Source organism: Lutra lutra, chromosome 5 (assembly GCF_902655055.1).
Source record: "Lutra lutra chromosome 5, mLutLut1.2, whole genome shotgun sequence".
Lineage (NCBI taxonomy): Eukaryota > Metazoa > Chordata > Mammalia > Carnivora > Mustelidae > Lutra > Lutra lutra.
In genome coordinates, this window is record NC_062282.1 from 27,102,816 (window position 1) to 27,116,771 (window position 13,956).

At 41.6% G+C, this 13,956-nt stretch overlaps 1 protein-coding gene across 3 annotated transcripts in view; it reads right to left on the minus strand.

The window, feature by feature from the left end:
* Positions 1 to 13,956, minus strand: part of ADAMTS12 (ADAM metallopeptidase with thrombospondin type 1 motif 12) — a 287,143-nt gene that overhangs the window by 81,606 nt on the left and 191,581 nt on the right. For all 3 annotated transcript variants that reach the window (XR_007127574.1, XM_047730729.1, XM_047730727.1), the window contains 3 exons: positions 13,407 to 13,499; positions 11,823 to 11,968; positions 6,960 to 7,129 (listed from right to left, as the gene is read on the minus strand). Coding sequence is in view for 2 of the 3 variants with exons in the window: in XM_047730729.1 (XP_047586685.1) it covers positions 6,960 to 7,129; positions 11,823 to 11,968; positions 13,407 to 13,499 (409 nt within the window). In the remaining variant the exon portion in view is untranslated. The remainder of the gene's footprint in view (positions 1 to 6,959; positions 7,130 to 11,822; positions 11,969 to 13,406; positions 13,500 to 13,956) is intronic.

Here is a 13,956-nt window from a genome sequence, read left to right on the forward strand (position 1 = left end):
TGACCCTGAAGTCCCACTTCCCTGTCCTCTCCTCTGGCCTTTCTCTTCTATGGTGCTTCGGGTACATCATTGGGTTGCCCTAGAACATAGGCCTCTGTAGAAGGAGACAGGAGTAGCAACAGATGCTCTGAGTTCTCCACCATCATTATAGTATCATCAGAGTCTGTCCCAACCGCTTGGATTCCATAACATCCACAGAATTGAGTATTTTCACTGTCTCAGATTTATTCATCTGCCCTGACACTTCCCTTTGGATCACAAGATTTTCTTTTTCTCTACCTTTCAAGAGCTTTCAAACCCATTTATAATTCAGCTAAGGGAAGACTTTCAGGCTCATTTACTGGTGAACTCTCAGCCTCACTATGTCTAATTAATCCTCTCAAAGGAAGTGTAAGGAACTAAATGAACCTAATGAATCAAAGGTCGCATTTTCACTTCTGGTGAAACAGGATGCCTCAAGAGTTTTGGATAATGATTTTCAGAAGTGGTCATTAGAAGCCAAAGATAAAACTTGGTAAGAAGGATAAAAGTATTTCTTAGGTCAAGGAAAACTTTTGATGTATTTCATATTTTGTAAGTAGATTGCTAGTAGAGTTTCACCATTTAAACAAAAATCCAGTTTCTACACTCCATTTTTAGGCAGGGCTTCCCCAGTATGAACCCCAAAGCTGCTGGCCAAGACGTCACACTTGGTTGAATGCTCTACATCACTGTCTTGAAGCTCTTAAAATTTTTTTTTTTTTGAAAGAGAGAGAGTAGGAGCAGAGAGCAGAGGGAGAGGGAGAGAGAGAATCCCAAGCGGGCTCCATGCCCAGTGCCGAGCCTGACATGGGGCTGGATCTCACAACCCTGAGATCTTGAACTGAGCTAAAATCAAGAGTCGGACGCCTAACCCACTGAGCTACTCAGGCAGCCCTTGAAGGTCTTAATTTTATATTTGAACTTGTGTTTTCTAAGTGAGGTCTCATAGGACAATGAAGAGCCTGCATGAGCAGAACACATGGGTGATATGCACGTCTGCTGTTTCTTGCCAGATTTTAAGAAATACTAAACCTTAAGCAAAAGACACAACTTAAGATGTTTTATTCTTGTAACAAGTAATATTTAATGTAACAAAGAAACTCAGTTTAATAACAAGGCTCAGATCAGCTTGAAGGAAAAAACATATAAAGTTCTTACCAAAAACTCAACCAAAAATCAAATAATTGCTTAGACTCTAACTTTGGCAGGTCTAAACTGGTATATTCTTTTACTTTCTGATATGGAAATATTATAATCCCTAAATATATCAAAATATATATTAGTTAAACAGAAGAAGGCATTAAAATTAATACATTCTACAGTAACTGTGGAGCTATAAAAACAAGAACAGAGGTAATTTTTTCCAATAAATTAAACCTATTTCACTGATGTTTTAGGTGAGACTAAATGGAGTAATATTTTCCATTTGTTATATATTTTTATGTTCTGTCTTTTGATGAATATGTTTAAGAAATGTGATACTACCTTCAGAATTACAACTTAAATTATTTAAGAACAATTTTGTCATAATGCTTACATGTTTAGAAAAACCTGATTTTCAAGGATTCAAGATGGATCAGTTTAACAAAGCTGATATTTGTCACAATTTGTCACAATGCCAGTTGTTGGGGCTCTTCTCTCAGGACCAGAGTTCCTTGGCTGTGAGATCATCTGTTCCTAAAAATAGGAACATCATCTTAGGTAAAATTCAAAATGCAATGCGTGGATGTTAAGGACAGAGCCTTAGCCTAGTCTGTTTTCCTGGTTAGCACTGAGACTGCAGTCAGGCCTGGGCTAATTCCTCCTGGCTCTACGCTATAGTCTGCATTTAGGCAAGCCACTTAAATTCTCTTCATCTGAGAGCATGTCCAGAAAAACTGGGACAAACCCCTACATTTCCTCCTATTATTTTCTTGTGGAAAGAAAATCAGGAAAACACATATAACATGCTGGGTGGAGGGTCTGGCCCAGAGCAAAGCCTGACCTAAGTCTAATACAAGCTCTTCCCATTATCAGTTAGGAGTTAGTTTCACTGAAAGTAGCAGAAATTGTTGTTTCCTGGTCTGAAACAGACGGGATTTTATTTACCCCCCAAAGACAGGAGATCCACAGGCAGGAGCTTAAAGTCATCCTCCCTCCAGTCTTCCTGCTCAGCCACTCGACATGGGGTGTCCACTTTCTGGATGCACTGTGACTGCTCTACTCCCCGCAGGGTGAATAGCAGGAAGGTGACGGGGTGAGGATAGCTCCGTTAGTACCCGTTACAAACCCTTGCAGAGGCACCTGCACAGCTCAGTTGGTGAAGCGTCTGACTTTTGATTTTGGCTCAGGTCATGATCTCAGGGTCCTGAGAGGGAGCCCTGCGTCAGGCTCTGTGAGTACACTGGGCATGGAGTCTGCTTAAGATTCTCTCTCTCCCTTTGCGCTCCCCCCTCCCTCCAGAACAAAAACAAAACCAAAAACCCTCCCAAGCCTTACCCTGAAGGGCCTCCATCTTTACGTCTTTGGTCAGATTTGGATCTCCCAGGAATATGAGTTTGTGAGTCTTTTCATCTTCTTTTATTGTAGAGGAAAGTGAGGGCAAAGAGGGTTGGGACTGGCTTTGGGTTGTCTGCCAACAGCATCCATACTATTCCATCATCTCCTAATGATGGAAATGAAAGCCATAGATTCCTAATCTGTCAAATGAGAGGCTCTAGCCAGAAGATCTCCTAAGCTGTTCCTCATGCTTACATTCTCTTTAAAGGCTGTTCCTATCAAAAGCCCAAGTATTATTGCAATAAGCTCTGTGCACACCTCCCAGGCCGGGTGTGGGACTGAGCCCTCCCGCTTGTGGGACCCTCGACTGTCATCCTGGTGTAAGAAAGCTTCCTTATCCAAGGACTCTCACTCCTTCCCTAGGCAGACCACATCCAGTGACGGGTCCAGCTGGGGCATGAAGGACTGGCTCTCTCACCTCAGCCCGGCAACTCTGAAAGTCTCTGCCAGGTGCAGAGCTCCCCGTGGGGAGGGGTATGGCCTTTGCTGTGCGTGCCCTGCAGGCCAGTTTCTCCCCTGCATACTCACTCTGGCTTCCCTCTCCTTTTCTCCCACAGCTGCTGAACCTCCTGCCTGCTAGTGATGGTTTCCGAGTCCGTTTCCTGGGGAACCCTAACTGCAACGATTCCGGAAAGATGTTCCTGAAGGATCCTATTCCAGGAGGAGCAGATGGGGCCTGACTTCACATCAGAACCCTCCACCTTTGCTGGAAGCCTCACTGGCATAGAGCATTACTAGGGCTTAAATATCTGGAAGCAACAAGTTAAAAATTAGCCTAAATGAATTTGGGCTAAATTGGGTATTCTGAGAAAGATGAAAATCTAAAAAGAAAGAGAGATTCCAGGAAAGTGACAACACTGATAGCAGGCTCTGGTCATTTCCTAATAGAAGATGTAGGATAAACATTTCTATTAACACAGGCTAATAAAATCCCTGAGAATCTGTATAAATTCATTTAAATGTATATCATCTATCTCTCAGCTTCTTAGTCAGACTTATGCTTTAATTCCAGCTCTAATGTTTAAAATCCTATAACCTTGAATAAGTTATTTTCACCTCTGAGACTAAGCTTCTTTATCTGCAAGGCTGGGGAGGGGGTAAATGAGAAAACATAGAGTGAAACATAGAGTCACATGCTTATATAAATACTGGTCAGAAAATGCAGCTGATCAGGGCAGCTCTTCATGCTGGTGCCTACATGAAAGTGATCAAGGGGAGTGTGGATAGTTTTTTTTTGTCAGGAGTGCTGGAAAAGAAAATGTCTATCTTGGAAAGGAAGTTGATCTAGATTGATCTAGTAGTTTTCAAATCTTTTAAGCAGAATAATTACTTTTCTTTTTTCAAACAAGAACTTGCAACTAATGTAAAGTCAGGATTTTATGAAGCAAAATTTTGTAAGGTCAAGGATATAGTGGTTAAAAATAAGTCAGTGGGATCTAAAGAAATCATTAAGAGGAACAGAACATTTTGAAATCAAGCTTATGGATGGCAGTTACAGACTTACGTTGGCTGCAGCGTCTAATTATTTCCTTTGAGTTTTTTTGTTGCACAATATTGAAAAATCTCAACTTACAGGCAAACAGTTGCAAATAACAGTTTAGAGCAACTGAGCCTGCAATCTCAGGATATTTCTCAATTAAATTGTGTTGATGGGAGACTTTCATTCTAAGTTCTTCAAAAAGCCAAATTAATTTGACTATGTAAGTTAGTGCACCAGTGGTCTTTGGTATATTAAAGCTTGAAACATAATATTTTTGAGTGTAAGCATTGTTCTTCATTGCACTTTGATTTTTTTGACTTATTATGTTCAATTAGCCAGCATACACTACATCATTAGTTTTGATGTAGCGTCCAATGATTCATTAGTTGTGTCTAACACCCAGTGCTCAGCACATCACATGCACTTTTAAAGACTAGTTTAAAATTTTTTTAAAAAATGAAATTAGGGGCTCCTGGATGGTTAAGTGGGTTAAGCCTCTGCCTTCAGCTCAGGTCATGATCTCAGTGTCCTGAGACCGAGCCCTGAGTCAGGCTCTCTGCTCAGCAGGAAACCTGCTTCCCCTCTCTCTCTGCCTGCCTCTCTGCCTACTTGTGATCTCTGTCAAATAAATAAATAAAATCTTTTAAAACAATTAAATCAGAATCAAGCATTTTTGGAAGCCCTGGGGTTCCATGGAAAACTATAAAATTTGGTGGCGTTTCTATGCTTATTCCAAATTGCTTAAATCTATGATTCTTCTTCTGTCATTAGCTAGTTAGCCCATCTGCCCAAAGTCATTCACCAAGACACTTATCACTGTCCCCCACATGGGTTGAAAACCCTGCTGTGCATTTACTTTATCCTCTGGTGACTTCTGATGGTGAGGCTGGGAGGGTAAAGTGTTCAATGCCTGGCCCAGAAGAAATGCTCCATGCATGGTGGTGACATGAATGACTTACTTCTGGTCACCAACTAAACAAATAACAACTCTGTAGGGTAGAGTTTAGTGAGGGAAATAAATCAGTGCATTTGGTCAAGGTGGTAGCTACCTGGATTAGCAGCTAAGTCGCTGTGCTTCAGGAATGGTCCCAGAGCCTGCAGGACACCACCAGGATGGGGGAGGGAGGCTTCCAGCCCGAGTGGATAGTGAGTTCAGCAGATGGCCCTCAGCTGTGGTTTACACAGCCCCCCCCCCCCTGTGGTTTACACAGCATCAGTATCAGTGACAGATGCAAAATGATCCCTCCAAAGTGAGTGAAACTTATGTCCACTTTGATGACTTGTTTCTTTGGTACCTATTGTTCTGCTATGTGATAGGCATATGACAGATGCTTTGTAAATAAATGAAAAGCCAAGGCAAATCACATCTTCTTAGTCTAAGTCCAGCTACTGGAGCTGTCAGAGTTCAGCTCAAACCCCACTATGCATCAGGCAAGGAGGGGACCCCAAACTAAGCCCATGTCTCAACCCTGGGCCAGCTATGCTATTTTAGTTCTGGAAGGTTGCTCATTTGGGGTCTATAGTACTACTATCCCAAAGAGCTCCAACAAAATAGAGAATGTTCAAAATATAAATACAGATAGTTCTGTTTGGATGTACCTTTCATCATTAGTTGTGTGTGTGTGTTTGTATGTGTGTGTGAGAGCTCCTGTGCACACACGTGCATGTGTGTGTGTACATGTGTGTGTGTCCACATGACTATATACATGAGTTCTGCTATATTCAAGTGCCTGGATAAGGAAGCTGTAAAGTTGAATTAATAACCAAATGACTCACACCTGTAGAGCAAGAATGATGCCCAACAGTGTGGGGGCAAGGAGTAAATGTGGCCCATGACAACTAAACCCCATCGGGGTATTCCAGAGACCCCAAAACGACAAAGCACTATTGAGTCTTTCTTTCAAAAGCAATTGGATATATCATTTTTTAAATAGTCCAAATATGTAATTTTCATTCACATGATTCCTCTTGTGTTCTATCAAACTGAAATTACAGAAACTTAAAAAAAATCATCAAAAATTTTGTTTATTCTTTACTCCCTTGACTCAAATCTCCTTAGCTCAGGAAAATTTTCCCTCTTTCATTCTCTTCTTGAATAATAACACATTGCATGGATATTTTTGGATGCTAATCTGTACCTAATGGTTAATGAGTCTTCTTCAGTTTCAGGAGGGAAGATGTAACTGGTACTTACACAGGGGAAGCATTGTCAAAGCTTCTGGTTCATTCTGCAGCTCGGCTGTGTTCCCATCCCCTGATGAGCATCCTTTAGATGCTTGATTTTACTTTTTACACTTCTTATACTCTCCTGTACATACAAAATATTGATTTCTGGCCCAGAACTGGCTTGCATTTATTTCTGATGAATAATGATGAAGGAATGATGAAGGCATTCCTACCACCCTGGTTTTCTTGTGTTTTTCTCCTGTCAGCTGGAATGACTGATTCTATTTTGAATGCTTTCCCTTTTCCTTCTTCCAGTAGAAAGACCTCTCATGTTTAACAATCATCAACACTTCTTAGCAGTCTTCTGTGAAATGACTCCAAACCTACAACGACCTTCTCTGAATTTCCGCCAAAATTATAATCAGTTCACACACTCATCAAGGAGCACTTTCATCAGCAATCTAGTACCACACTCCTGCTTGCCCCACTGATGGCTTAGGGGCACCTCCCAGGTTCTGAAGTGAGCCGCCATGTTTGTTTGATAAGTATCTCTTTTATTTCCCACAGAACCCAGCACCAGATGGATATACTCAGCCTTCAACATGTACTGATCAACCTAACCAGGCCAGCATTTCCACTCTTTAAATATAAAACTCCTCCTGGTGTAATTCTCTCTCTGTGGAACTTTGCAGGGCATCCCAGATGCTCTGACATAGAAATGTTCCTACTGTCCTATACTGTCACAGCTCCTTACCTGGATTAGAAACTGGAAACCAGTGGTAGAGCTCATTCTTGTAGGGAACGGTGTCAAACTCACTGCACTGCATCTGCCGGAAGGTGGGCACGTCTGGGCGACAGGGGTGGACGTTGCACAAACGATAGCGTTTCCTCTCCCCGGTGCAGTACTTCCCGCCAAACTTGGGTCTACGCAAGAAACAGACAAGCTGTTCATTTGTTTCCTTAGAGGCTACCATTTTTCCTTTAACATCCCTTGGCATCTGGTCATGTCTGGTCTTGGCCAAACCATGCCCTGCTCTACCCTCAAAACTAACATTTTACCGAAATTCTTCCAATTTGATACATTTTTTGACTGTTGTTGTTGCCCAGGACCATTCAGTTCCAGGTCTGTAGTTGCCTAATTTGAAACAGTGAGTGTATCTTTTCTACTTGTATATGCCCCCAGCCTCCCAAACTCAAAATATACACTGAGAAGGGATGCATCATTCTCCCTCCAAAATCTGTTCCTCTAATTCCTGTTTAGCAAGTTAAAAGTGGTCAGATTGCAGAAGCCTCCAACCCCTGCCTTCCTTTGACCCCACCGTCCAGTCCATCAGCTGCCCAATATTCAATCATGTCTTTGTGTTTGTTTTCTCCTCTTTATTCCCACAATCACGGAACTAGTCTAATCCTTATCTCTCTTCCTGTCTCCCCTCTGCCCATCTTTGCCCTCGTTCAACCTACTGTACACATCTGGTTAATTTTTATGACTATTTTAATTACTTTAGTTTCTTGTTTAAAAACCTTTCGTGGCACCCAATGACCACAGAACCAAGTCCAGCCTCTTTAGCTTAACATTCAAGGCCCTCATGATCCTGACTTAATTCATCCTAACAACCACTTCTCACCCTCCCCTTCATTTCCATACTTTTCCAGTGACACAAGTTGACTTATTTACTATTTCTCTTCCATGCCCCTGGATAGACCTCCCCTATCTTAAATCTCTGTTTACCTGCTACCAAAGCTTTCAGGACCGAATAATGCTATACCTCCATCATAAACTCTTCCTGGATTTCTGCCAGAAGTAAACTCTTTCTCCTTTCACTGATGCCTGATTGTATCTACTGTATGCATTTACTCTACTTATCACTCCAAAACACAGTTCACTGATGATCTAATCCAAGCTCTATGTCATCTGTAATCTCTAAGTCATATTTTGAGTACAGAAGGCTCTTAATAAACATTCAGTGAAAAGATAAGTTCACCTTGTTTTAGAATAATCTTTCTCCACCCTTTTTTTTTCCTTTGCAATACACACAAGGGCAATAACAACCCTCCCATGAGGATCAATTATTCACTCAAAAAGGATCAATTATTCACTCAAAAAGAAGAAATACAGCAGACTGCTGTCACAGAAGAAGAGGAATTCTCTGTCCTTTAAGAAAGCTCCAGGCAGGGCACCTAGGTGGCTCAGTTGGTTAAGTGACTGCTTCAACTCAGGTCATGATCCTAGAGTCCCAGGATCAAGTCCCATATCGGGGTCTCTGATTAATGGGAAGTCTGCTTCTCCCTCTGACCCTCCCCTTTCTCATGCTCTCTCTCTCTCACTCTTTCTGTCTCAAATAAATAAATAAAATCTTTCTAAAAAATTAAAAAAAAAAGAAAGTTACAGGCAATCTATGTATGTCTTCTTGTCTCCACCTCACTGTGTCTGAAATTGGAAATTGTGTCTCCTTTTGCAGTGCAGCAGAATGGGGTCAAATAGCTTGGGGTTTGAACTCTGCTTTACTTTGTATTATTAATTAGATGATTTTGAACAAGTTATCTTATTTCTCTAGACCACAACTTTTTTTTCTCATTTGTGAAATGAGCATAATAGCTCTTATCTCACAAGATGGGAGGACTAAACGAGACAATGCACATAAAGATTTAGTAGAGTAGCTAATACAGGGTAAGAGCTCAGTAAATGATATCATTGTTGGATTATTGTAAGTAGTAATCAACAAGTATTTATACAATGTGTTCAACATCATTTCTAGGGAGGACAGAGTCCAAAAAAAAGGTCAACCCATGCCCTGTGTCTCCTAGAAGCTTATAATCTTGAGGAGGAAAAAAAAATCATCTGTGTAATAAATAGGAGAAAATTTAAGAGCAATTATGTATCCCTGACTGTAAGTACAGTGAGAGTTTGAGGAAGGGAGCAAACAGTGGAAGTCAGGCTGATTGGAAAGAACTCACAGAAGAGCTCTCCTGGAGAACAGCCTTAGAGGACGGATGGAAGTGGCTTCTCCGTGCTAAGACAGAAAGCATGCCAAGTGAGCAGCCTCGATGAAATCACATTCTAAAGGCACGGGGAAGTAGGATATCTTCCCAAAGTGCCCAACTGATAGTCAGAGAGCCAAGATTTAAGCCCTTATCTGCTTTAGTCCATAGCCAGAGTCCTAATCGACTGTTACACTGCCTGACCATGTGGTCTAGGGGAACAGAGACTTCAAACCCTGGCAGTGTTATTCATTTCTGGTCGCAGTTGTCTTCTCATGAGGTTCTGCTGTACTTTGCTCTCCTTGAGCACCCATGAGATTTCCTATACCTCCCTCCCAACCTTTCATTATGTGGCTTGAGTAGCCTTCTATTCCTTGAACATAAAAGAGCTTTGACCAAACCAGTTCACCTTCACTGACTCCATGTAGAAGGTAGTAAGAATTGTCCAATGTATCTGAGGTTAGATCTGTTTCCCATTCGTAATGACAGAGTGACACTTTATGACTTGGCTGCTCTCCAATCCATTTTCATCCAACAAACATTTCTGAAAGTCCTTTACAACATCTGCTGGCTTCTCACTAGACACTGATCAACATCAAGAGCAGAGTCTCAATGTCAGCTGACCACGCACTGGCCTGAATCCATAACCTGAGTCACACAACTGAATCTGAGGCTATGTTTCCATTGTCATTGTTCTCAACAAACTTAAGCAAACCAGCTACTGAGCTCAGACAGGGTCACTCACCTGAGGAAACTCTATGACACACTGTGGTCTCTAAGATGGGCGTTAGAACCATTTTTCCCATGAGGCCAAGTTAGAGATTCATCCTACAGTTCCTCAACAAAGTCGCTTTCTGACCACCACAGATCACTGACCACCCTCCTGAGAGGCTGTAGACAGTAGCGGCAGAATACAGAACACGGACAACAGGTCTCAGAGCAAACTGCCTACATTTCCTGATCTCTAAAATGGAAATCATATTTCTTATCACATTGAAATAACTCACAAAACGAAGATTTTCTGCAAAAATAAGAAATCCCTGGCTTCTAATTTTTGAAGTCACTGAAATCTTGTATTTAAACAAGAGCAACTTTTATTAAAGAGTAAAATTTAAAAACAATTTCATCCAAATTCCTCAAAGGTACACTTTTATGGGTGGTAAATGAGAAAAAAGATCATAATAACTACTGTAACACCTACCATTTATTGACAGTTTAATGTAGTAGGTTTTGTATTCAACTCTTCATATATATTAACTTAATTCTTAGGAGAAATTTATTATATATCTTTATTAAATACTCAGTGTATGTATACATACACACACATATATATACATAGAGTAATATATTTACTAATAAAAAGGAAAAGTGACATTTGGATACTGAGGAGACTATAATCACATTCACCATTTGCCTTTTTAAAAAAGGGACTCTTACTCTTCAGTGCAGATTAATGAAAATCTAGGCCAAAGGAGCTTAACATATTTTCTACTTTCCAGAGGCATCACATGTACACTTCTTAAAAATTTCCCAAGTGTACCAGGCAATAATGAAGTTAAGAATGCCATATATATTGGGGGGGGGCACCTGGGTGGCTCAGTCAGTTAAACATCTGCCTTCAGCTCAGATCATGGTCCCAGGGTCCTTGGATCAAGCCCCACATCAGGCTCTCTACTCTATAGGGAGTCTGCCGCTCCCTCTCCATCTGTCTCCCTTTCTCTCAAATAAATACATAAAATCTTTTTTTTAAATGTCACATATATTTGGAAAACAAGGGAATTTAAATTTAATTCACATAATAGTATCATTATGCAAATTTAAAATAATGAAAGACTTTAGCACCTTAATTAAAAAATTGAAAACTACTTTGTGTAATAACTTCTCTGGAACCTTTAATATGGTTAATATTAAAGCTTAAGGTTCATAAAATCCTTATCTAAAATTTTCAAAATAATTATGCTCAAAAATGTACTATTTATTAGTTAACTTAAGGGAAGAAAATTATTTTCATAAAATTAAGCATTCAATATGATTGAAAGAAAGCTACAGTCTTATTAGCAAAATTGAGTATAAGTAATCTTTCACTGACAGAGTGATGTTATCTAGAAGGATTTCCCTGCATAGTCTCCTAAGACCTTTCACATGGATTATACTCTTTTTTTTTAATAAACTGCAGTTTCTTTTTTTTTTTTTTTAAGATTTTATTTATTTATTTATTTGACAGACAGAGATCGCTAGCAGGCAGAGAGGCAGGTAGAGGAGGAAGCAGGCTCCTTGCCAAGCAGAGAGCCCGATGCGGGGCTCAATCCCAGGACCCTGAGATCATGACCTGAGCCGAAGGCAGAGGCTTTAACCCACTGAGCCACCCAGGAGCCCCAACAAATGGATTATACTCTCGAAAATTTACTTATTTCTCCAAATGATGGAATGAGCGTATTTATCCAAGTTCTAGTAACCATCCAGTGCGACACCAACATTAAACAAAACAGAACCACGTTTTGAAGAATCTTCTGGTTCTCTTTAGTTTTAGGAACCCACTGAACTTCTCCTAGGAGGATTAGGCTCACTGGCATCACGTTAGCCAAGACTGGTCTCCGGCGCTCGTGGAAGGAAGGGAAATAGTTTTGGCCAAACTTACTCAGGATTGTTGCAGAGCCTTTCTGCACTCTGGGCCCCAGCTCCACAGGTCCTGGAGCAGTGGGACCAGGGCGACCAGCGGCCCCAGCCACCAGGGATGCTCTCTGGTTTCTTCCCCACTGTGATGCACTTGCCAGCCATACACCACTGGAGAGGTAAGAGGCAGGAGACACATACATCATGAAAGTTCCCATAGCAAGCTGAGCCAAGAACCCTAGAAATCTAAACCCAATTCTCCCAGAGCAAGCAGGCTTCCGATGGTCACACAGCATATGGAGAACAAAGAAGGGCTTACAAAAAATGTCCCCCAAGAGTCTTGGGTTTTCCAATGAGACAATGTTAGGAACCAAAGGGAACTTTCTGCTGCCTTGTTGCAGTCAGCCAATTGGGGAATGTTCCTCTAAGTGCGGTTGGCAGATGGCATGGCAGAAGGTAAATCCACACACTGCTTCCTTCACTGGGAAAGTCCTGATCTGACACACCTGTCGGCTCAGTCTGCTTAGCAACACAGTTGTTTTATAATGTCATTGATTTACTTTTGGCTGCAAGCTCCTTACCTTGCTGTAGACCATAAACAAACATTTTGCAGACTGACACTGAGATAACATTTCTCCGTAGCCTCGGTAGGTATCTAATGTCAGCAGCAGACACCGCATCCTCTTGCAAAAAGTCACCCATGGCCGAAAAACACTAGTTGAAGTTCTAATAATGAGAACAATTTTTGCTTCCCTGTAACTCTATCCATTGTTTCTAGTTCTAGCTGTGACTCAGAAAAAAAAGGTGTCCTCTGTCTTCAAGGCAATCCTTCCACAGCTGTCAGCTTAGGAAGGTGAACATAAAAAAAAAAAAGAAAGAAAAGAAAATACAACTTGGTTGTTTGAGGGTTTGGGCATGCTTTCTCTGCTGGTGTCCTTTCCCTCATTATTTCTGGTCACTGTGCATTCTGACCAAGTTCTAGAATCTCGGTGATGGACCCAGCCACTCTCAGGCTGCATAAAGATGCCCAGGAAATGTCTGAATCTTAGGCTCAAAACAAACACAGCTGGTCTAGCTGAGCAGCACACGTGACCCTGCTCTCAAGCGGTCTGCAGGAATTCCATCCTCTGAATTCTTGGAGGTCTGGCTTTCCTCCTCAGTTAAATGGGCAGGATGTCAAGAAATGTAATCAGATCAGATGATGAGAATGAAGAGAACAAGTGGCTCAAGTCCAGCATCTTTGGAAGGCAGAAGCCACTGGCTTGCCTTTTCAGTTTTTAACAGGGAGTGGGGAAGAAGTCAAAATGAAGGGTGATAGTAAGCTCAGCAGATGTTATCAACCGTAAATTCTGCAGACGTTCATCCAGCAAAGTTGGGATGGATGTTTTGCAAGTGAGGTGTAGAACTGGGCCTCAGCCCTCTCTCCTTCACAGTTTCCAGGGAAGGCTCAAAAGGCATCATGGAAATAGAATCCTTTTCCCTGGCTAGTCTGACTGTGTGACCTCCATTCACCCAGACAGCTGCTCTCCAGGGCCCTCTCCCCGTTCTTCCCAAGAACCCTGTGCCCACCGCCCTCCCACCACCTTCCTTCCTCAGCCCGACACATCACCTTCTTCTCACCACACCGTGTCCCATCTGCGGCAGCGTCCAGCTTAGAGCGACAAAAGCCTTTCACTGAACACCAGAGGGTCTGGCAGACATTCTGGAAAACAAATGTGAAACTCTACTCTTTGGATTTTCAAAATTTGTACAAAAGCATTCTATAGTGATGGTGAAAGACGCACTTGGTCACCCACAGACTCACAATAATGCTGTTGTTACTAGTGAGCAAGAGTGATAAAAAGTGATCATTAGTGGGGCATCTGGGGGCTCAGTCAGTGAAGCGTCTGCCTTAGGCTTAGGTCATGATCCTAGTGTGCTAGGATTGAGGCCCATGTTGGGCTCCCTGTTCCATGGGGAGCCTGGTTCTCCCTCTCCCTCTGACCCTCCTCCACGTTTGTGCTCTCTTTTTCTGTCAAGTAAGTAAATAAAATCTCTAAAAAAAAAAAAAAGTAATTATTCAAGAACTCTTGATTCAAACTTAATTTGGGCTTTGTCATCACTCCTACACAGTGGTATGGTCTATAAGCAATAAGAAAACAGGAGATAAAACATATTTC